The sequence below is a fragment of the Cucumis sativus genome, chromosome 6, assembly GCF_000004075.3.
Source record: "Cucumis sativus cultivar 9930 chromosome 6, Cucumber_9930_V3, whole genome shotgun sequence".
Taxonomy (NCBI): domain Eukaryota; kingdom Viridiplantae; phylum Streptophyta; class Magnoliopsida; order Cucurbitales; family Cucurbitaceae; genus Cucumis; species Cucumis sativus.
Window position 1 is genome coordinate 29,084,375 of NC_026660.2, and position 22,559 is coordinate 29,106,933.

At 32.9% G+C, this 22,559-nt stretch overlaps 2 protein-coding genes and 1 long non-coding RNA gene across 14 annotated transcripts; 1 reads left to right on the plus strand and 2 right to left on the minus strand.

The window, feature by feature from the left end:
• Positions 1-1,201: 1,201 nt before the first annotated feature.
• Positions 1,202-6,195, minus strand: LOC101209168 (protein STRUBBELIG-RECEPTOR FAMILY 3). 2 transcript variants are annotated; one of them, XM_011659898.2, is made up of 17 exons: positions 5,968-6,195; positions 5,531-5,784; positions 5,145-5,274; positions 4,989-5,060; positions 4,806-4,871; positions 4,606-4,677; positions 4,435-4,506; positions 4,296-4,367; positions 4,144-4,209; positions 3,924-3,989; positions 3,307-3,680; positions 2,795-3,201; positions 2,437-2,708; positions 2,211-2,343; positions 1,974-2,110; positions 1,709-1,865; positions 1,202-1,620 (listed from the first exon to the last, which is right to left on the minus strand). In XM_011659898.2, the coding sequence occupies exons 2-17, from the start codon at positions 5,628-5,630 to the stop codon at positions 1,558-1,560; spliced, it is 2,259 nt and encodes a 752-aa protein (XP_011658200.1). In that variant the 5' UTR covers positions 5,631-5,784; positions 5,968-6,195; the 3' UTR covers positions 1,202-1,557. The 2 variants fall into 2 exon arrangements, with proteins under 2 accessions (XP_011658200.1, XP_011658202.1); XM_011659900.2 differs by lacking the exons at positions 5,145-5,274; positions 5,531-5,784; positions 5,968-6,195 and having other exon boundaries at positions 4,810-4,871; positions 4,989-5,061.
• Positions 6,196-10,391: 4,196 nt separating this feature from the next.
• On the plus strand, positions 10,392-11,575 carry LOC105435961. Its single transcript, XM_011659901.2, has one exon. It carries the CDS (start codon positions 10,550-10,552, stop codon positions 11,375-11,377), a length of 828 nt encoding a protein of 275 aa, XP_011658203.1. The 5' UTR covers positions 10,392-10,549; the 3' UTR covers positions 11,378-11,575.
• A 3,925-nt stretch (positions 11,576-15,500) lies between these two features.
• LOC101209016 lies at positions 15,501-22,153 on the minus strand. Of its 11 annotated transcripts, none has more exons than XR_004217574.1 (6): positions 21,794-22,150; positions 21,242-21,378; positions 21,064-21,139; positions 20,515-20,693; positions 17,742-18,841; positions 15,501-16,038 (listed from the first exon to the last, which is right to left on the minus strand). It is a non-coding gene; the product is annotated as an uncharacterized LOC101209016 (long non-coding RNA). The 11 variants fall into 11 exon arrangements; XR_004217575.1 differs by having other exon boundaries at positions 21,064-21,144; XR_004217571.1 differs by having other exon boundaries at positions 21,221-21,378.
• Between the last annotated feature and the right edge of the window lie 406 nt (positions 22,154-22,559).

Here is a 22,559-nt window from a genome sequence, read left to right on the forward strand (position 1 = left end):
CTTTCAGCATATTAATGACGATCAAAATGTACTTGAAATAGTTCTTTAATCTTTACTTTGTTTTTTTAAGTCTAAATTGAGATTTTAACTTTGGACTAAACACATTTGGTTGTAAACGAGTAATATAGTGAGTATTTTCAACTGTGTGAGGCATATGAGTTAATTAGATTGGTATAACCCTAAAAAAGGAAATAGATTGATATAAAAATTAAACACATATCTTTTCTATATTAAAACGGGCTATGTAGGTCGAATTTTACATAGCCATCTTGTCACATTTTTCACAAATTCTCATATTATCTTTTGTCGAGTGGTTGTGACTTTCAAATGTGTCAGTTTAAAAGACGGTAGATATGGCTTTTCCTATTTCTAGTTTATATGATAAATTTATATATTTTAAAAATACGTAAAATTGATGATGCAATAGATTGGAGATGAATCTATTCATAGTTGAAGTTTTTACATACATCAAATTGATGCATTGATTCTTCAAATGTTTATACGACATGCAAACGATCAAGTAAATATTTGAAGTTATAAACTTAACAAATATAATTCTACAAGATCCAAAGTAAAGAAAATATATATGTTAAAATATTTACTCTAATAAAAGTAAGTATTACGATAAAACAATACTTTTTTTTTTGTGTGATTTCTGAGTAACATTTATTTATTATATGTTAAAAATCAATAATCAAAATTATAAGATATTTCACGGACAAATCTGATCAGAAATGATAAAAGTGATCAAATAAAATGTCTATATAATTAAACATGTGAGAAAGATCAAAAGTTAATGTATATTAGTAGGGTTTAATTTAATTAGTGAATGTATGAGTTTGACTTTTTTTTCTCTTTTATCAAAAGTTAAAAATAAAAATTAATTTCATTCACTCTTTCAAAAGAAATAATAATAAATTATCTAATACACCAAATAAGACTTCAACTCAACCACCAAACAACATCATGTTTTGAACAACTTAAAAGATAAAATAAAAATAGTTACTCTAATTTTTTTCAAGGGCATTAATTATATTGATACATTCAACTATGCAAGCTTAGACTATAACTTTTATTTTCATTTTTTTATGAAATATTATGGTTTCATTTGCTAATATATATTTATTAATTAAAACAAAATATGGTTTTTATAGGCCAAACAAGTTTGGCAAAAAAAAAAAAAAAAACAATAAGACCAAAATGAGTAATGCTCAACTCAGGGGTGTGATTCAAATTCTCCACACTACAAAGGTGTTACACAATTGCATTATTAAAATTTTAATTTAATCATATCATAACCCTATGGAAGGAATAGGAAAATTGTTGTAATTATATTCCTAAAGATGATAAAAATAAATGTAAGAATATAACTTAGCATTTCTACAAAAAAAAGAAGACGGGAAACTAATCAACCAGTAAAAATATTCACATGAAACAATGATTAAAAAAAATATTGAAAACATGCCTCCACAACTTTTTGGTACCAACTCTTTGATGCTCAACATTTTGTTCAATCTTCTACCCTCCTCCTAAAGTGTTGCAGCTTCTGACTTTCTTCTACAGCATTTGTAAGAGTTCCTGTACAATTTCGGAGATCGGGGGCCGAAATTCAGGCTCTCTCTGCCAAAAGGTTGGCCAAAAATGTTAGTAAAGAGAAGTAAGTATCTATGGTAACTTGATATCAAGCAAAAGTTGTAGAGAAGGTTACCATTATGCAAGAGGAAATAATATCAGCAAAGCGCGATAACGATTTAGCAGGATACATGCCATTAAGTGATGGATCGACCATTCGTGATAATGCATCGATATCATGGAGCCTTGGAACAGCCCATCGAACAAGAAATTGTTCTCCTCGAGGCAGTGATCTAGAGTTTAACAGTCGAGTAAGAACGTGAATATTGTAACTTAGGAAAACAAAACTAAAAGGTAGCAAACAGTGAATAATGGATTTCACTGATTTCAGATTTGCATACCGATCGCAAGACTTTCGACCAGTCAAAAGCTCTAGCATTACGACTCCGAAGCTATAAAGATCACTTTGGTAAGTGTAAGTTCCTAGCTCAAATTCAGGAGCACTATAACCCTGAGCTGGGAGGGATGGCGCAGATGACTATGTAATAAAATTTGTGTTAGCAACAATGTATTTCTCGCAACTTCTACATTTAATAAGTTCTCAGATGCTAATTGATTCTAGGATTTGGATAAAGTACCTGAGTAGCTGAAGGCAGCAGCCGAGCTAAGCCAGAGTCAGAGACTCGTGGTTTTAGCTCATTGTCCAAGAGAATGTTAGCAGACTTGAAATTTTGGTGCATGATAGGCGGTTGACAGGCTTCATGCAGATACCTGTCTCACAAGAGAATGAAAGAACTTAATACCATTAGTGCTATACCATTTCATTGAAATCTGTCCTGCAAACTCAATTATTCATTCACTTACTCGAGGGCACGTGCAGCTCCAAGTGCAATCCTCACACGTACATTCCATGAAAGCTTTTGATGCATCTCCTTGTCAACATGGAGTGCATCATAGAGTGTGCCATTTTTGCAGTACTCGTAAATGAGTAGGTATTGTCCATGCTCAGCACAATATCCCACAAGCTCCACAATGTTATCATGCCGAATTTGACATATACTAGACACCAGGTCGTGAAAATCATCATCATTCCAATGAGTTGAAGAGGATCCATCCAGTTTCTTAACAGCCAGAAGCTGAAGAAAATTTTTTGACTCCGTCACAAGGAAAGTAAAAGTATTAGGAATTTAGCTACTTATTTGAGGGTGATTAAATTACTTACCCTTCCACTTGGCAGTTCAGCACTATAGACACTACCAAGCATGCCTCTCCCAAGAAGATTATCTTCAGAGAAACTATTAGTATACTGCTGAAGTGACGCGATTGTGAAAACTTTTAAAGAACTTGTTTTCAGTTTTCTAGGTACTTTACTGGGCACTTCAGCCGCCATTGGTTTTGCAATCTCCTGAGTTGAAAGGAGTGGAAAAGGAGGGGGAGGAGGTGGTGGAGGGAAGTCATCCATGCTTATGCTCGAACTCTCTGTATGGTCTCGTCGGAAACTTGTATTAGAGGCATCTTTTCTTTTCCCATTTGTGTCCTGTCTATCATGTAGCCTTGGGGTTGTAAAATCCATTGTTCTATCCTTCATTCTGTCTCTATCAAGTGGCTTAAGAGTGGTCTCCTTTGGACCTTAAAGAAAACAAGTCTATTAAGTCAGGTTTCACGTAAGTTAAGATTGCCTAAATTTGATAAGTGAAAAATTAAAAGACGACAAAGAGATGTGCTGGTTTGTACCTTTCTCCATGTCTACACCTTCAACCGAGGGCTTCATGGGTTTAGGCTTGTATTTAGAAGCCATATCAGTGTTGTCACGAACAATCTTGTTGTCTTTTCGACGCTTGCTTCTTTTCAAGCATATTGACACAAGAAGACAGAATCCTAATGCTACTAATATTACTGTCCCAATAATAACAATCCAAATGATTCGCTTAGCAGAGAAAAAGCTCCTTGCTCCATCTGATGATTCAGGAGTCCCAGGCCACAATGGCTGGCCTCCACCTGCTTGTCTAGTTGGTGGTCCCACAGTAACTGGCGCAACAGCAAATGGTGAAGGGGCTAAAGCAGGTGCAGACGGAATTATTGTAGTATTGAAAGGGTTCCCATCTTTTCTGCATATATAACAACAGCACAGTTGATAGGATATAATATTTCCGTCTAAAAAGGAAAGACCAAGTTATCTAAGAAAGAAGAGGAAAACAAGATATGTAAAGTAATGAAAATTGAAAATGTACAAGGGAAATAATGTCAGTTAGGAACTTGGCTTCACATTTCACAAAGTCTCAGGCAAAAAAAAAAAAAAAACCATCCCTGCATGCATAATAACCATATTTTCAGAAAATGCTTGAATTCACCTGAAATTTGGAATGCCCAACAACTTTGCAGGTATAGGTCCAGAAAATAGGTTGTTCTCTATATTCCTGCATACCAGTGAGTAAATTTTCAATTGTAGGACAACACCAGCAATTCCCATCCACTTTTCAGCATTAAGATACTATATCCTTTATTGAATGTGATGAACAAAAACAAGAATGAAGTTTTTTTTTCAAATCATAAATGAAGTAAGAATAGTACAAGTCTGACAACGGAAGATCCTGTAGAGGGTCAAGCAACCCAGAAAGTTGATTGTTCTGCAAGTGCCTGAAGACAAAAAATTAAATATGCATATAACCCACCGGTAAATGTGAAACGTGGAGAATTGAAAGTTCTTACAAATATTAACTCACAATGTAGTAAGGGATAACAAATCAGCCACCGAAGGAGGCAGCTGACCACTCAAGTTGTTGCTTGACATGTCCCTAAATAATAGAAGATGATCAGACTCAAATTTCAGAGAGGCTATCTGAGTTAAATGAAGACACTCACAAGTTATTCAAGCCATTAAGCAGCTGGAAGACATCAGGTATTGCCCCGGTAAGAAGGTTGTTATTTAGTGACCTGATGGGCAATAAAGGCAGGTATTGAGGAAATTGGATAGATGATGGCCTGAAAATTGGCACCAAGATAATAAGAAAATTCAATTGTCAATGAACTTACAGGTCCATTAGTTGTGCTAGCGAGGCCAGTGCAGGGGGAATGCTTCCAGTGAATTGATTGGCTGATAAAGAACTAAACAATGAAAACGACAAATGTTAAAAATACCAGAAAAGGACCATTACAAAGAATGTAAATAGTATTAGTTAGCAATGACTAGCTGGTAAAGTTTTTCAAACTGAAGAAATTGAGAGGTAACATACAGACTTCTCAGTGTAGGGGGCAGTGTGGATGGAATATTCCCTCCAATATGATTGTTGCTAAGATCCCTACTCCATAAAACAGTAGAAAAAAACTTCAAAAGACCATAAGTGCAGTTATGCAATTAGTATAACGGATAGGGACCCATCTTTAAGATTCACATTCACAATGAAGTTGAAACCTACATTGATATTATTGACTCGAATTGGTCCAAGCTAGTGCCTAGCTCTCCTCCTAAATTCAATCCACTGAGTTGTCTGTGGCAAAACCAAACGATTGTTACATTATTAACAGAAAGGAAACTGAAGTTCGCTAAAAAATGATGAATTGAATTCACATACAAAGATGTTATATTTGAGAATACACATTCAACCCCTTGCCACTTCTCCCCACATGGATCACCTCCCACAAGAATCCATCCTCGCAAAGGAGGGTAGCCAAGAGAAATAAATAATGCATTGATTGCAGCAACTAGAAATAAGAAAAAGAAGAAAAAGAAGAAAATCAGTAACGAGTAAGAAAATGACAGTAACAAGAACACGAAGCAAGAAGCAGAAGGCTAAGGGAGAGCAGGTTTTGCACAGCAGGTGCTATTTACAAGCATTTTCCTTCTGTTTTTTTTTTTTTTTTTTTTTATCTTTTCAGATAACCAAACAGAGACGAAAAATCTCAAACACTGTCCAAATGAAGTAAAAATTAAATAGAACACTTTAGGTATCTGGCTTACCATCGCGAAGGTCAGTATCTCCAAAGCAAAAAGGGTTGATGAAAACCAAGAGCAGCCCAATTAGGATCTTCATAAGCAAATTCCAATTAGCACAACCCATTAGCCAAACAGAGCTCTACTCAAAATCCCACTTGAATTTTTTCGTTTCTTTTATCTGGGCAAACAATCAGCCAAATCTAAGCTTCCCCTCTTTCAAGAACACCATACGTATTAAAACACTTCAGCATCAAACAACCCAAAGAGCTCCAAAGAATCTAAGATTATTAAAAAAAAAAAAAAAAAAAACTCACAACCCCACAATGGAGAAAACAAGGTAAAGAAGCACAAAAATCAACAAAAGGTAAAGATGGGTCAGCCTCCTTAGCGAAACATATGGATTATCTTTCACACCAGAGACGAAAAAGAGAAGGGAATAATGAATAGAAGCAAACAAATACCAAATAGAGCAAAATGCAAGTATAAAGAAGTGGAGGAGGAAGTAATGGAAAAGCTTTTTTCTCCTTTAACTTTTTTTTAAAAATTAGAAATTGTATGAAGCACCCTGTTCCAGCAGAGAAGAAAACCAAAAAGGCAGAAATGCATAGAAGAAAGAAAGCAAATGTTTTAAAAAAAGAAAAGTGGGATATATCCCCATCCCTTTTTCGTTTAAAAAGGAACAAAATATGATTCTTTATTCACGTGGAAATTTGAGACTTTAGAACTTTGAAAATAACAAAATTGGATGGGTATAATCTTTGCAAACGGTCGAAATTGGAGATTAGAAGTTTAGAAGTTAGAAGGACACTAATTGTGGACACTGCCCACCGGCTGCAAGGGTCCACACCTCACGCTCAATCTCATCCCTTCTTCCTTAAGTTTTTCTCTTTCTACTTACCTATCATATTTCACTATTCTATATATAAACTATACTTTCCATCTTACAAATAATAATAATAAAACTAAATAAAATCATTTACAATATTTTTTTTATTTTGTTTAGTATATTTACTTTTAAATATTAAATTTTAATCTTTATACTTCAAACAAAAAAATCAAAGTATAGTTATATTTTATATTGGTTTTAATCTTAGTGCTCATATATTTTTTTTAAATAATATTTGGATTGAATTTTTTTTGCAATATATTCACATGTTATAAATTATTGCATATATTTATTGTTAGGTTTGTTAAAGAAATGGTTAACTAAATTTAAGATTTATGAAAAATATATAAACTAAAATTATATATTAAAAATATGTTAAACAAGCTTAGGAGCCCAAATCATTTGTTAACCTAAAACTACACAGTTATGTTTAATTATGTGTAAATGTTATATTTAATTTTGTTTAGTTATTTGAAGTTAACTTCTATTAATTTATTTAATTAATAATTGCAATAATTTTTTTGAAACAAACATTAACCCAATTAAGTTTCAAAACAACATACTTGATCAAATTATACAAATTAAATTTCAATATTATAATTTTATTTTATTTACTAGATTGATCAAATATACGTTTTTTTTCTTAATGGGACAAATACTCTATTATTGAAATTCGAAAGTTTTTTTTTTTAAAAATCTTCATTTTGTTTAGAACACTAAAAGACTAAAAGACGTTGGTGAAATTTTAAAAGAATTATTAACTATTTGTTATTTTTTAAAAAAAAAAAATAGATTATTGGAGTGATCTCGTTAAATTAAAAAAAAAAGGTGAGAAAAAAAATCTCTTGAAACAAAAATAAGTTCAATTTTTTACTCTCCTTTTATTTCTCTATTACAATTATTTGTTTTAAACTATTCTGGTTGTCAAATATATAAACTTTGCCAAATAATTTTTTGTGATATGGATTACCAAAGAGAAGTTGAGTTTTATTTTATTTCCTCTCGACATAAGAACTTGTATTATTATATTATGTGAAGTTGTACTTACACATGCCAAGATCTATCAATATTGTGAAGTTCGTAAATTTTTTTAGTATGGTAAAAAAAAAAAAAGTGACAAATACATACTTAAAGTTGTGATTTGATTGATATCTATAGTAATATCTTAAAGCCCACTCCAAGAAAGTGTCAAAGAACTTGTGTTTGGCAATAATCATTATTTGGCTGACTATTTCACATTCCAATTAGGAAATTGATTAATTGTATATTTACTCAAAGTTTAAAACCAATTAATTAGCACAACACAACCTTAATTTGCTCTTCATTGCTTTATTTATTTCTATCATGAATGATGCCTCAACCACTGTGGTGATCTGGCTTTTGATTATACATTTTTTAAATCATAATTAGATGGTTGGTTTTAACTTAGAGAACACACTATTTATAAATTAAAACATCTCTAGTTGCTTGGGCTTTATATATATATATATATATATATATTGGTACTTGGTTAAAAATACACTAGCAATTACCAAATCCCATCATATCATGTTACTTTCTTTCAATACTCTTCAATTTCTTGTTATCTTAATATCAATTTTTTTTTATCAAAAGGTCAATTGGACTAGTTCATGTGTTGGCTAAAAAATAGAAAAATAATATTCCCACTTAAAGTGATCTGTTTTGATTAAGCTTTACATAATTTTAGGATTTAATCAAGTGAGATTTTTAATTATTTTTTCATTGTTGTGGATAGATATGTTTATTTCATCCCATTAAACCTATTGCATTTTTTGAATGATTCATAAACTTTATTCTTATATTTAAATCAACATCCATTACATTAACTTTTTTTTGCCTGTGTTAACAAGAAATTTATTCTCTTCAAAAGGAAAAAAAAAATGTTTATTTTAAAAGATTATGGATCCACTGAAAAAACACTTAAAAAGAAATAATTTTTTATTTACTAATTATATACTTTCTATATTATTTATTTATGTGTGTGTGTGTATATAAGTCTTTTTTTTTTTTTTTTGACATAAAGATTGTTGGAGTGAATTGATGGGGAAAATCAATAACTTTTTTAATATGACACACATATATATAGACATGGTGTCTGTCTCACGTTAAAGACATAATTTGCATACAATGATTAAGAAATTAGGTGTTAAAGATTCAAAACTAAATAACTTTACAAGTGATGAATAAATTATATAACTTTCCACTTGAACAATGGAAGAAAATTATGTGACCTTTACCATGGCACCCCTCTCTCAATTGAGCAAAACAAATGTTTGGTGTAGAAGCAACAACAAAGAAGAAGTAATAGATTGCTTGTATTTCACTAGATAAAAGATTCACATTATCATTATTAATACATCATAAGATTGCCACAGAAACATCGTCAGTCTTATCATAGTTTCAATTGGTTAATTAAAGACGCACATTTCATCCAAATATTGGAAATCCAAATCTTCTAGTTTGACTTGAGCATAGCTTATACTTTTAATAACATACTCTTTCATTTTTTTAAATTTTCCATTCCTTCTTCCCTTTATGATATAGCTTTTGAGATTGCAAGTAAATTGTGTATAGATGTCTGAAGAATAGAGGGAGAATGACTAATTTGGATTTTGATTAATAATAAATATATTTTTAATAACCATTAATTATGTTTTTATAAACGAACTCCATCAATGATGTATTGAAATCTAAAATGATAATGATAGAAAATTTTGCTCTTCAGTTGCATTGATTGAGACACTTTGTTCTTTTCAATGTTAATGGTTTACGAAACATACATGACTAAAAAGACGATCCTCCCAACTACATAATCACTCCATTTTAAGTTAAGATGGCATTTAGTGCAAGATTTTAAGTGAATTTTATGTTGCTGATTTATAGTTCATCACATTCTATTTTATTTCAATTGTGGTTACTTGAGTGACTGACGTTTTAAATATTAAACAAGAAAAATAACAATCAAACCATTTTCAATTATTATTTAGGAATAGTTGCAAATTTAGAAATTAAATTCAAATTAATTAAGTATATAACACAATTTTAAAAAATTTGCAAATATAGCAAAATTTGTCAAATTATATCAATGATATAAGTCTATCACTGATGATAGACCATGTTGCAAATATTGGTCTATCACTGATGATATATCATATGAAGTTCTATCAGTGATAGTTTTTTATATATTGGCAATTTTTTAAAATGTTTAAATAGTGACAATTTTTCTATTTTTTATTAAGTAAATATATATGGAAAGTGTTGGTCACCAAATAAAGTGGGCCGAAACAGTTTTGGGCCCAAGGCCCAACAACACGTCGGGTTGCTGAATCCCAAAAGAACAAGGAGGCGTTTCAAATGGAAAAGAGCCCACGACGAACGTTGACACCTAAGAAAGAAGGCAACAATGTGATTGGTCTGTGAGAGTTGCTAAAATGACCGAAGATGAAGGTTTAGAGCTAGTTATATAATTATTGGTTGTTGTTTGATCAACGTAGTGATAATTAATGTATAAGTGTGTTGTCTTGCGGTACCCCGACCCATCCACTGCCTTTACACACTGTTTTTCTTTATAATCCATCACTCATGTCTGCTTTCTTTGGACCACCCATCCTTAATACATTCAATTTTCTAAATTATGACTATGCCATATGAATCTTATACTCCTAGATTACAATTCACATTGCTACCTATACTCACCTTCTACTTTAGGTGTCATCAAATTCATATATTATGTATATTATATATGTGTGTGTTGCCCACAAATCCGCCGCCCAGTACCATATCTCAGATCTTCTTACTTCACAAAAATCAAATCAAATGATGGACACACATCACGAGTCCTTAATTCCTTACTTATTTATTTGCATGGATTTCATATATTTCGAGCAATGCATTATTATTATTATTATTAAAAGGAAGTATAAGTTTCCCAGATCATTAAATTAAAATAAGAATAATAAAAGGTATTAAAGGGTAAAGTTTTTAATTTTTGTTTCCCCTCCTGATTAATTAATTCGTACTATCCGCCGTAACTGCTTCTGTCTTTAAAATTCAATTCATTGATATCTCACACTCTCAGTTCCCAAATCTTCCACCTTTCCCTCAAAATTACAATGCTCTGAAGCCTGCTCTCACAAATGGGTTGCTGTCTTAGTTCCACCCAATCCTTCAGTTCACCTAACAAATTCCATTCCAATTCTGTCAATGTAAGCAGAGACCCTCCGTCTTCCATGGAGGAAGAGACCGTCAAAGAAGTGCTCTCTGAAACACCTGCTCTCAAACCGCCGCAGAAGAATAATTCTGCACCTGAACAAGATGAATTTCGCAAACCACTCGGTGATGAGATCGAGAAGAAGCTTTCTGAAATTCCCATTAACGGAATTCCAGAACAGCCTTCTGAATTCTATGAAATTTCCCATATGAACAAGTGTATCTCAGTCTCCGCCGCTACTTTCACTGATCAAACAGACGGGGGCGGTGAAGTTCATCAAACGGTTTTGAAATCATCGCCAGTGAAGTTGACGAAAAATCAATCAGTTTCCAGTGACGTTGAGTTAAAAAGAGAAATTCAGCAGAGCAGGACACTGACCCGGAGATCCGACCAGTCACCAGTTCGACGAAATGGCGCCGTTGGGTCGATTAGAATGGTTCATAACAGAGACATGAGCCCGGCAATGGCGCGGCGAGGATTGAGAGCAGAGCCTCCCCGAAGAGACCCAGATGAGAACTCCAGCCGGAGATCCCACTCACCGTCTACCGCTCGTTCTGACAGCGCAGGGTATAGATCTGCACTCAGTCGGACACCGTCAGCGAGAAAGTCCGGTAAATCATCGCCCATTACGGCGATGACAGCGACAAGTCAAAAAGTTGTAGAAGAAAACAATATCGTAGATGGAAAATTCAACACTCAGATTGAATCACTTGAGAACCCTCTGGTTTCATTAGAGTGCTTCATCTTCCTCTGATTTTGTGCGTGGATTTCACTGATCTTTCATTTTTCTTGTTTGATTGTATTAAAGTTTTTTGAGTGAACATTGAAGTAAATTAAACAACAACGGCGGTGGATCGCCGGAGAATTAATTGAAGGTCACTGGAAAGGTTGGTATGTTGGATATTAATTTTCAAACTAGAAGTAAATTAATGGAATTAGATTTATTTGTTAATGGTTGTGATTTGAATGAGGTAACCGACGTAAAAGAGAAGACAAAATCCGCCGCATAAATCACTGTTGATCACATGATTTTAGAGGGAATGGGCTGTAAATTGTTAATCACATTGTTAATCCAAAACCACAACCAAAAATGGTAGAGTAGCTCAATTTGTTGCTTTAGTTTTTGTTTTTAATTGAAGATTATTATCTTGAGAAACTTCTAATTCTAAATAATATACTCTTCTCTAGATTTGGGTCTCCCATCCCCAACTGTTCCTTCACTCTACTCTTTTAAATTCTCAATGTACTTGTAATTGAAATTCCAAGTTTGGAATTCTTTCTTGGGAAAAACTTCTTCATTTCTTCACTAGGATTCCAACACACATGCAGTCAGAATGAGAGAATTTTTTGCCAATCTCAACGAAGTTTTTCTATATTTGTCTCCTGTCACATGATATAGATAACCCAAGACATAATTTAATATTTTTGCCCTTTTGCAAATAGAACTCAACGCATACCTATAACGTCTATTACTCTCTCTCACTTTCCTTCTCTTCTCTCATAATAAAATCCAATGAAATATGAAACCTCTACAAACAAACTCATAATAGCGATCCCTTTACAGCAGTAACAAATGTTGGCAGATGCATGCTGACATAGAGAAAAGAGAAAAATTCTTAAGTTAAAAAAATTATAGTAAAATGGGAGCTTCTATATGTAGTTGTTTAGTTTATCTTTTCCAAGAGGAAATAAATCATAAAATGTCACAGAGTTTTTGTACAACGTTCTTTTTTTCTCGTGAATACTTTGGTTTCTAAGTTAATTTTGTAAAGTAATGTAATATTAAAGCATGAATCATACACTTGGGTTGGTTTTGTATAGTACATGAGTTAAGAGAAAGCAAACCACACATCAAAACAATAAATTCAACTTTTCAACTCTGTCTTACACAAAAAGCTAAGTAGATGGTGAGCTAAATGAGTTGATACACAATTATACATAAATTCAAACTTAAAAGAAGCTACGTACAATTATATAAAAACAGTATGAAAGTTGTGCATTTCATGTCACTTTCTTAATTAAAGAAAAGGGTTAATGATGTAACAAAAAACTTTTGAATTGAGAGGATGAGAAGAATGAAGTTGAAATTCAGATAGAATTGGGAGGGAAAATGGAAGAATGGGAAAACTCCGTTTTAAGGCCGTTGGGAGTAAGGCAGCTAAGTGTGTGGTGGTCCAATGCCATTTGGAGTCATTCCAACACTAAATACCAAATCAAATTTCTGGCTGCTTTTGGTAAGTGGTAACTTCAATTCAATCTTTTTAAAAAAGAAAACAACTTTTTTTGTTTTTGAGATAAGAAAAAAAGGTGAAAAAACAGTTTCCTTTCTAGTGGAATCCTATGGAAATTGGAAAAAATGGCTTTTAGGTACATCACACATCCATTTTCGTACATTGTTTATTCAATGTTTTTATTACAATTTATCACCAAACAAATTTTCTTTTATTTCAAAATGTTTTCTATATAATTGGAAGTAATATGGAAAGATAAGTGAAGGCAATAGTGTTGCTTTTGTGATAGGATTTAAATTTGGAGGTTGAACAATGATGAAGTTATGGCTTGCTTGTTTGAGGCCATTTTCAGTGCATTTCCAACGTCTATATCAAATGTTCACACTACAAAAGTAGTTTTCATTGTTTTTCGTGTTAGATGATTCCAATATAAAGTTACAAATTAAACCTCCATGCAAAATTAATCAATTTAAACTAAAAACGAGAAATGCCATTTTTAAGCTAAGTATAAGAGAAGAGATGATGGAAATGACATTATACTATAGCTAGTTCATGTCCAAGAAAGGCTACACTTCTTTCCATGACAAATATTCAATAAGAACAACTTCGGGTGATTGTTTTAACATTTCTAGATATTTTTTTTTTTTTTCCAAAAATTTATCCTTTTAAGTCAACTATATGTGGTTTTTTCTTCTTTTTTCTTTTTTTTCTGCCACCTTTTAGCTTGGTTGTTAAATTGAAAGGAAGTAGACAAAGAAAAAGGTTAGGAAACAAAAGATATAAAAGCAGAAAACTGTGAAAAGAAAAAGAAAAAAAAGGAGATGCACTATGAAGTGTCGTGAAAGGGAAAGTATTAGGCTCAAATAATTGATAAGCCCATTTCACTTGTATTGGCCTCCATGGTTACACACGAAGCCCATATTTTCACAAAGTTCACGTCTCCAAATTTTTAGATGGCTTTAATCTACTCTTTAAGCCATGTATTTTCAAGGGTTTAATTTTAAAAAAATGTCATTTTTCTTTCTTGACTCAATTGGAATGAATCCTCAATTTCTAGTAGTCAATTCTTGTATTTCCAAATTCCTAATAATTTAGCCCTTTCAAATTTTGCATGCAACAATCTAGTTTCTACAATTTCAGTTTTGAAATGATTTAGTTTCTATTAGATAAGTCCTCATCAAACTTAATTATCATTTTTAATTCTCGAATGAATTATTCATTACAATTTATAAATAAACTTGATATTTAAATATCCTATCAATTTTTATGTGTGAAAAAATTGTTTAAACATATTTTTCCGATATAATTTTGTAAAGTTAAATCACTAAATTAACAATACCTATTAAAGTTCAACGGCTCCATTATTATATTAAAAAAAAAAAGTCTATATAATGGCATTTTGCTAACATTTTTATTATGTTTTATCAATTTCTCTGGGAAATATTGATTATCAAGTGTCGATATCAAATGTGATCACATTACACCTGAACTTCAACCAAGGCCCCAAAAAAAAAAAGTGTCCAGGTGACAAACTTTGACGTGCTTCATACACTAGCACAAGGGAGATTTTTTTAACTTAAAAAAATATGTGAATCTTTTCAAGAGAGTTTACACGTTTTTTCTAAAAAAAACTACGTAGAGCTAAGACATTTAAAATTTAACTAAAATGATTAATTTACAAGATCTATGAAGGCAGTGATTATATTTATATAAGAGTAACATCAAATTTATTATTTTATAGCCACCGATCTATAATAAGAAGAAGAATAAGATACATAAAAGTAGTAATGTTTGATATTTCATAAAGTTTTGGTCGTTTTTAGTAAATATCTCAATGTAGTGGGTACCTATGTATAAAGATGGCCACAAACGCCTCCTATTTCAAGTAGACATATACTGTGTAAAATTGGTCCCATACACACATATAAATAAAAGCCACCTAAAGATTTACAAGCCTATACTCTACATAATATTGTCACATATATCACAATAACAGCCAAAGTAATTTGAGGTTTCATTAATCAAATTAATAATAATAATAATAATAACACGAATTAATAAGACATCAATTAATATTGATAATTAAATCTTCCTTGCATTCCACCATCAAGAGAGGAAAAAAACACACAAAAGTGGTGTAATAAAATGCAAAATAGTAGTAGGAATTGAAGTGCCAAAATGATATATTGATGTATTCTTGTTACTTCTTATATACCATGAGATTATGAGAATACATTAATAAGAAAAGAAACTTGAAATTGTATATAAATAAAGTGTATGTGTGTGATTTGATTTAATTGAAGTTTAGACTATAAATTAAAGGAAATTTTAAAATAAATGAAGGGATGAGATTAGAAATTGAAGGAATAAATATTTACTTTTATTTTCTTTAAAAAATTACTATTTGTATTTATTATTTTATTGGATATATAATGGAATACTTTTTTACTTTAGATCCTACGACACAATATAAGTGGCAAAAATTCCTTATGCTTAATTCAAAATTTAAGAGAGTAGGGAAAACAAAACAAACCAAAAAGCAAACAGAAAAAGAGGGGTAGATGGACTGAAAAGTCTAAAGACATAGGTTCATAGAAAGGAAAAAATAAGAAAGAAAAAGAGGGGCTAGGTGATCTCCAAATAAGTAAAAAAAACAGACACATGGAATTTTACCGATATTATCATTCAGCTTGTAATTTATTTCCATTTTGATTTACCATACACCGTAAAGAAAATCAAACCTACTTGAGAAATAAATATTCGATACTGCAAAAAAGCTAACAAAAAAAAGATATCGAAGAAATCCAGCAGAGATCCTATTGATGTGTGTGACATTGGAAATCTAAAACGTGGAACTTTTTCTATGTTTTAGCCAACACACTTTCGGCTTCCAACAGTAAAGCTAAGTTTTTACCCAATAACATAAAAAGTCATTTTCCTATCACCTAACCTAATCTTAAAAAGCAATACACCAATTTAGCATGCTTCAATCCAACCCCGATTCATTTCCTCTTTATACTTTTGCATCATAAATTGACGTAGAAATGGCTTAAACTTGACAAATTTTAGGTCTAAGAGGAATACCATCCATGTCCTATCCTGGCTGAAAATTGAGATATCAGTAAAGCGAGGGATACTGTCCATTTGATCTTTCTTAAGATCTCAACCCTCCGCATTTGTTTTGCTGAAACGAAATAGCTTAACATTAGTTCATATCAATTCTAAGTACTACACTATGTAAAATAAATTTTAAGTTCAAATGTCCTACAGGAATTTGTAAATTATTATTATTATTATTACTTAATTACATTTTAATTAATATTAATCTGAAATTGCCAATTTTAAAATTCATTTAGAGTTTCGGAACTGAATTTGAAATTTGAAAGAGCCACTACTAAAATAGAATGAAATTCAAAAACAGTACTTAAATTTAAACCTACACTTTAGTATATAGAAAGTGAAATGGACAAAAGACAACGAAAAGAGCAAAAATATAGAAGATAATATATTCGATGAGGAAGAGAAAGTAATAAAATGACAGAAAATTCTGATAAGGCATCGGTTGTTGCAGAGAGAATCTGCAGAAAAGGTAGAAGAAGACCGAATGGCGTTTGTACAAATGGGAAAACGATCTTGCGAGGGAATGGCAACGGGCATTAATGGTAGCCAAATTATATTTGAAAAAGGAGAATTTGGAATATGGGCCTTCCTTCCATACCCCCCCACCCATCTGAACAACATCAACAAAGAGCCTTTATTGGGAGGATCAGTCTTCTGATCACCCGACCCTATGATCTAGACACGTGGCACTTGGGGGTCCACCCAAAAAAAATCCTATCCCCGGCTTGTGGTAACCCATTAAGAAAGAAAAACTGAAGAGGGACCCCACCATGAGAAAATAATGTCATGTGGAAGACTTTAGCATAGCTGATGGAAAAACAGACAATTATCTCTAAGACTCAACTTTCTATAGGATAATGACCCTACAGAAAGGTAAATTGAAAAAGAAGACAAGGGTCACGTAGTTGGCTAGAGTGACAAGTCATTAGCCAAAGGATGATCCCCATCTCCCTTCGTAGCATTATGTAATTCTGCACAGTAAAGGGGGCGATGGCAAAAGACCCCAAGATTGTATGGGGGAGAGAGAGAGAAAGAGAGATGGAGTGAGACAAAAAAGAGATTATTGGTTAAATGGAAAAAAGTAAAAGGGCAATGGAAAAGAGCGTGTGAGAGCTATAAGACCTAGAAATCCTATAAAGTTACCAAGATGTATCAAGTTTCTCCACTTTGCCTGGTATAGGAGACAAATCAGTGGATAAGATAGCCAAACTCTGATTTGATTGATCAATACAACAGTTTCTGTTCCATAGGACACCATTATATACTAATTTGGTTCAAAGTAAAATACAACTCTAATTCCTAGATTTTTAATCAAGGCTTTAATCCTCGTATCTGTAGTTCTTAACCTAGATCATTTGATTTTCAACACTAATTGTACACGATACTTCGATGTAGGTGTGTGTATTCCTTTTTTCTTTTCCTTGAAAGAGTGCACACAAGCCAAAGTTCAAAATAAAAGAACTAAAGAAGTGTTTTGACCTATTGATTTTATTTTATTCTGAACCACAAGGCTCAGTTTCTGTTAAGTGGGGTTTTGGACTAATACCCCACAGGATTCCTGCAGCAGTATTTTTCTGTTAAATTCATAACGGAGAACGGGTTTGAATTGTTATAATCATTTTCTGTAAAAAAATTGTACTTTGTTTTTTAAGAATGTTCAAAAGGAAGTTTATTCCTTGCTTTTAAGGAACCATAGAGATGGTTAAGGAGTTTAGTGGAACATAAATACTTTTATGCCCGTGAAAGAGGCGAAGACCGAAGACATACCGTTGAACATAGTCACCTTCCTTCGTTACTTTTGCCGCAACAATATTCGATATTGATATGTCTCTGTAGGCTCTCTGCCCACTGCAATTGCTATTAGCTCTCCCTCTCTTTCTCTCTCTCTCTCCTTTTCCTTCTCCTACTCCTTCTCTGTCTTTATCGCTGTAGTTGATGGAATTTGAGCATTCCAACATGACTCCAAGGAGAAAAGGCCGATCATCGTAGAGGCTCAACATAAACTGCGCAGCTTCATTGGAAGGCCAAAAGATTACGCTTTGCCCTCTCTCATTTCGCCCTCCTTCTGTATACAAAAAGGCGAATCGTCTTTTGTTGTTTTGGTTCTGACACTTCTGCACAAACCTCAGATTGCAACTGCTATTGTTTGTCTCTGTGTCTGTGAATCCTTTATAATCTTCCTCAAATACCCAGAAACTATCACAACCTGCTCTTCATTTCAAGACATTTTGGGATTAGCAGCAGAAATTTTAGAGTTTAGAGGTTGACGTTGTATAAATGGGATTTGTGGGAGGCATAGAATGGATGAATACTTACAGTAGAAAGCAATTCAAGAAACTGTTCTGGAGGATGAGAGCTGCGATGAAGAAAGCCATCAAGAACGGAAGCAAGCAGCAGTTCAGGTTTCAGTATGATCCTTGCAGCTACGCTCTAAATTTTGACGATGGATTATGCAAATTTGAAGCTGTCGCAAGTGAAACACATGCTAAATTTCAAGCTAGTTCAAATTTGAATCACTCTGCCATGTGGGTTTTTGTACTTTTGGTGAAATCTGAGTGAATTTTCTTGATAGGCAGATTGACACTTTGCCTGTTCATTTTCTTCTTCTTTCTTGATTAGAAGCCATCTAGTTCCATTTCTGTATATCTATGCTTATGATATGATCTACAATTATTAATCGATTTTGGTCTTGGTTTTGTTTTGAGAGAAACTGATCCTAAGGTCTCCTTTGTCATCCTTGATCAATCCACTCCTTCATTTAGGTTCTTTCATCTACCCATACGGCAATCCAAGTGTTTAGTATCTATTTCATTTACTTTCCAGACAGCCCCACTTCGGTTATTTTCTAACAGCTGAAATTGAATCTTCTGCAAAGTTTTAAAGATGCAAACAAGTGATAGAGTTGGAAAGAAAGTGAATGTAGAAATACAATTATTTTGGGTTAATGAGACGGATAATTAAAATTTTCAACTAGTTAAATTAGACTCATTCTGGCATAATTATTTAAGTTAACAGTACTGTTCTGCTCAGAAAAAGCCTGAAATCTTTGTCATAACTTAGGGTCCGTCCGGCCCCTCTTCAAACCTAGCGATGAACAGAGTTCGCACAGTTTTGAATTTGAAGTTGAATCAAATCATATGCCAAAATTACTGAGAAGTCACTAAACAAATCTTCCTATGGGGCATAATTCACCATTTGCAACTTAGTATTAAATGGTCGACTTTATCAGGAAGGTTCAGAAAAGCAAAAGATATTTGTAAAATGGTATCATGAAACTGAGATTCAATTTGAATTCCATCTTCAAGTTTCTTAGAGGTTCTAATTTTAATGCGAATTCAATCACCATGTTAAATTGATGAGCTAAAAAGTTAAAATAATCTTGACTGTATTTTCCATGTTAGCACAAGGAAGTGAAACTAGAACAATACAGGCATATAATATTGGCCATATTCAGACATCCATTACTTCGGGGGTGAATTATACTTTAGTAAAATAGTAGAATGCAGGAGGGGTGTAAGGAATGTGGATGAGAATGAATCAGAGATTCAGAATAAGGAATGGGAAAAAAAATGTTTCGATATTGCATTGATGTAAGAAGATCAAAACAGATATGATCTGCTAATATCTGTGAAGAGAATCAATATCAAACTTGTATGGAACCTGCAGAGAAAAGAGAAACAAAAAGCCAAAAAAAAGGGTAGCGGTAGAGCATAGTAAAATTAAGGGGCGATAATAGAATTATTCAACATTCTCGAAAGGGAACGGTGCCAAAGTTTGAGGATTGAGCCCACACAAAGGGAATCATTCCCTCGTTACTCGGTAAATTTGTTAAACTTTGAAATTAAGAGAATGATTTTCCATCATATATCCCTATTTCCCGCAATTATAAAGCAACAGATAACTTATATCTGCCAAAGAATGAAGCATAGCCACATCGAAGTATTTCGTAGATACAGCAAATGTAGAATGAGACGAAGAGAATCCAGTCAAACTAAAATAAAATCTTTCTGCTTTGCCCTTTTTCAGGAAAGTCCATTTTAGGTTTTTTTTTCAGTCATTACAAGTTGTTTTGGCTGAGACTGAGAGTGTCCTACGCCCGAAAGAGGTATTGTTGCCTCCTTGCTTTCGGAAGAGAGGTAAAGAATCCTATGACATATTGGTTTCTTCACTGTGTTATGGAATATTAGGTGGGAGAAGAACAGACGAGCTTTTCATGGAAAGGGTAGTTCTTGGGGGAAGTGTGATGAGAAGTTCACTTTAATACTCTCTTTGTATTTCTTGCAACAATTTGTATTATATTTTTTGTGATGACCCACAATTGCAGAACTGTTCAGTAATTGTGGTTCTAGTGGCGACTTTTTGGTTCATGATGGTTTTTTTAGGCCACTTTGTTCTTTCATTCAAAAAGAAAATAAATACTCATGGACGACCATAGTTTCGTATTTTCTTGTAATATGACAGTGGTAAAAAACAGATGTCTAGTAAAGCAAATCCACAAATAAAAAATAAATAAATAAAAACATCGGAAAAGCAGGCTAACCTTGTGCATGTTTCTGGTTAGTAATGATAACAGCCTTCACCCAGCTGAGTTCAAGGAATTGTAATTTGTAGCATGTGTCCAAGGACGTCTTCACAAAAGCGCAGTTGGAAACATCTATAAAAGCAAGCAATGCAATTGCTCTATCCTACTCTTCCATCAAACTTTTCTATTACAGGAAGCTATTCCATGAAAGAGCGGAGTATTTCATATAAAAACTATTGATTCACATGTTTCTCAAATAAGTAAATGTAAACTGAGAGCATAAAACTTCGATGAGTATATATCGTGAGAATATGTGCGCAGTTGGTCTAGAACACTCACAAATATCAAAATGATAGTTTAACCATCAATGATCTTTGTTAGTGGTTATCTCAAACTGGTCTAGCACACCCACAAATATCAAAATGATAGTTTAACAAATTATCAGTGCTTGTCTTCTGTAAAAAAACTATGAATGCTCTTAATTATTGGTTAGTAGTTATCTGAGTAATCTCCAAAACGTTAAGAGCACATCATATGTTGGTGATTTCAAATCTTTAACTTTCTCACCTGCATTTCAAATACCCAAGTCATACTGCATCCTTCACTGTTGCCCAATCTGCCATACTTTGACTCAACTTTTTATCTACACTTCATGTATAAGGAAATACATGATTAGCAAATAGTAGTGTGGAGACGGTACCAGTGAAAAAAAGACGGAAAATACCCAATAGAAAAAGAAACACACGGAATCCATATAATGCCCATCAAATGAAACGACAGGACACATTTCTTCCCAGACTCCATCCAGAATTTCCGACCAACGTCAGCACGTCCCTAGCCTTTACTTCGTTAAGCCCCCTTTCCTGATTTTGTTTACATCGCCTGCAAGTTAAATTAAGAAGAAAAAAAATACTAAATTATAGATAACGTTTAAATCTTCCACACAATTGTCAAAACAGCAGACTACACCATTAGATTTTACGCACGCTCGACCGGGATGTCAATTCCTTTGACGCGAATAAAATAGATAAAATAACTTCCCAACTGTACTTCGCCTGTTATACTCAATCGACTCCAACTTTGAAGCAACGTGAATTCGCTGCCCTAATATTTTTTAACGGCAGAAGCTATTTTATTAAATTCATGAGTAGGCAACGTAGTGAGGAATTTTCAAGATCAGGCCTAACCCATCTTTAACAAATCAAGAGTTTCCGATCATTGTTTTATATATATATATATATATAGAGAGAGAGAGAGAGAGAGAGAGAAAGCCAGGTAGCCTGATCAGTTATTTGACCTCTACAGTGGAATAGAAGTAAAGAACTAGCAGTGCTCCAATCTTTCGTAGATTATGAATCCAGTCGAATACTGTTTGACACCAATGCACCGCACTCAACGCAATCGAAATTTCGCAATAACTCCCAATCACCGCCCGAGTCAGTTCCATCCAAGACAATTGCCATTGCCTTGAAACTGCATAATCAAAGCGCAATGAGAAATCGAAATCCATAGTTAATAATCTACTTCACGAAGCAGATCTCCAATTCAACACGGAGATGAGATTGGCATCAGGGTAAATAAAACCAATTTGAAAATCACTCCTCGAATTTTCCCGGGAAAATCGAAAGGAAGAAATATGGCAAAATCGTCGTCGTTAAACGTAGTTTAAGGTCCGACTATCGGTTTTATTTTCATCCAGTGGACCTCTTTTCTTCTGGCTCACGTTTCTGGTTTGATTGGTCAACTATATCGGCCCACTTATTTGGGCCTTGGCCCACTTAAATGCTAGCCTATGTATTATTTTGGGTAATTATAACGAAGCAGAACTCTCGAAATAGCAAAGTTTTAAATAGTAACTTCAAAAATAAAATAATAATCTAAATCAAATATATCAATAATATTTTTTATTATTTACCATTTTGAGATATTTTGTTATATTTATAAAAATTTAAAATATTATTATATACTTAATAATTATTTCGACGTTTGTCTTATAAGTTTGAAATTTTTATTTTCTATTTTTACAAATATTTTTATTGAATATGTATAAAATTTATAATTTA

Coding starts and splice junctions, on each gene's coding strand:
- LOC101209168 (XM_011659898.2), bottom strand. CDS start 5,630: ATGGGTTGTGCTAATTGGAATTTGCTTATGAAGATCCTAATTGGGCTG. Junction 5,275..5,530: donor AGATACTGACCTTCGCGATG/GTAAGCCAGATA, acceptor TCTTATTTCTAG/TTGCTGCAATCAATGCATTA. Junction 4,872..4,988: donor TTCGAGTCAATAATATCAAT/GTAGGTTTCAAC, acceptor TTTATGGAGTAG/GGATCTTAGCAACAATCATA.
- LOC105435961 (XM_011659901.2), top strand. CDS start 10,550: ATGGGTTGCTGTCTTAGTTCCACCCAATCCTTCAGTTCACCTAACAAA.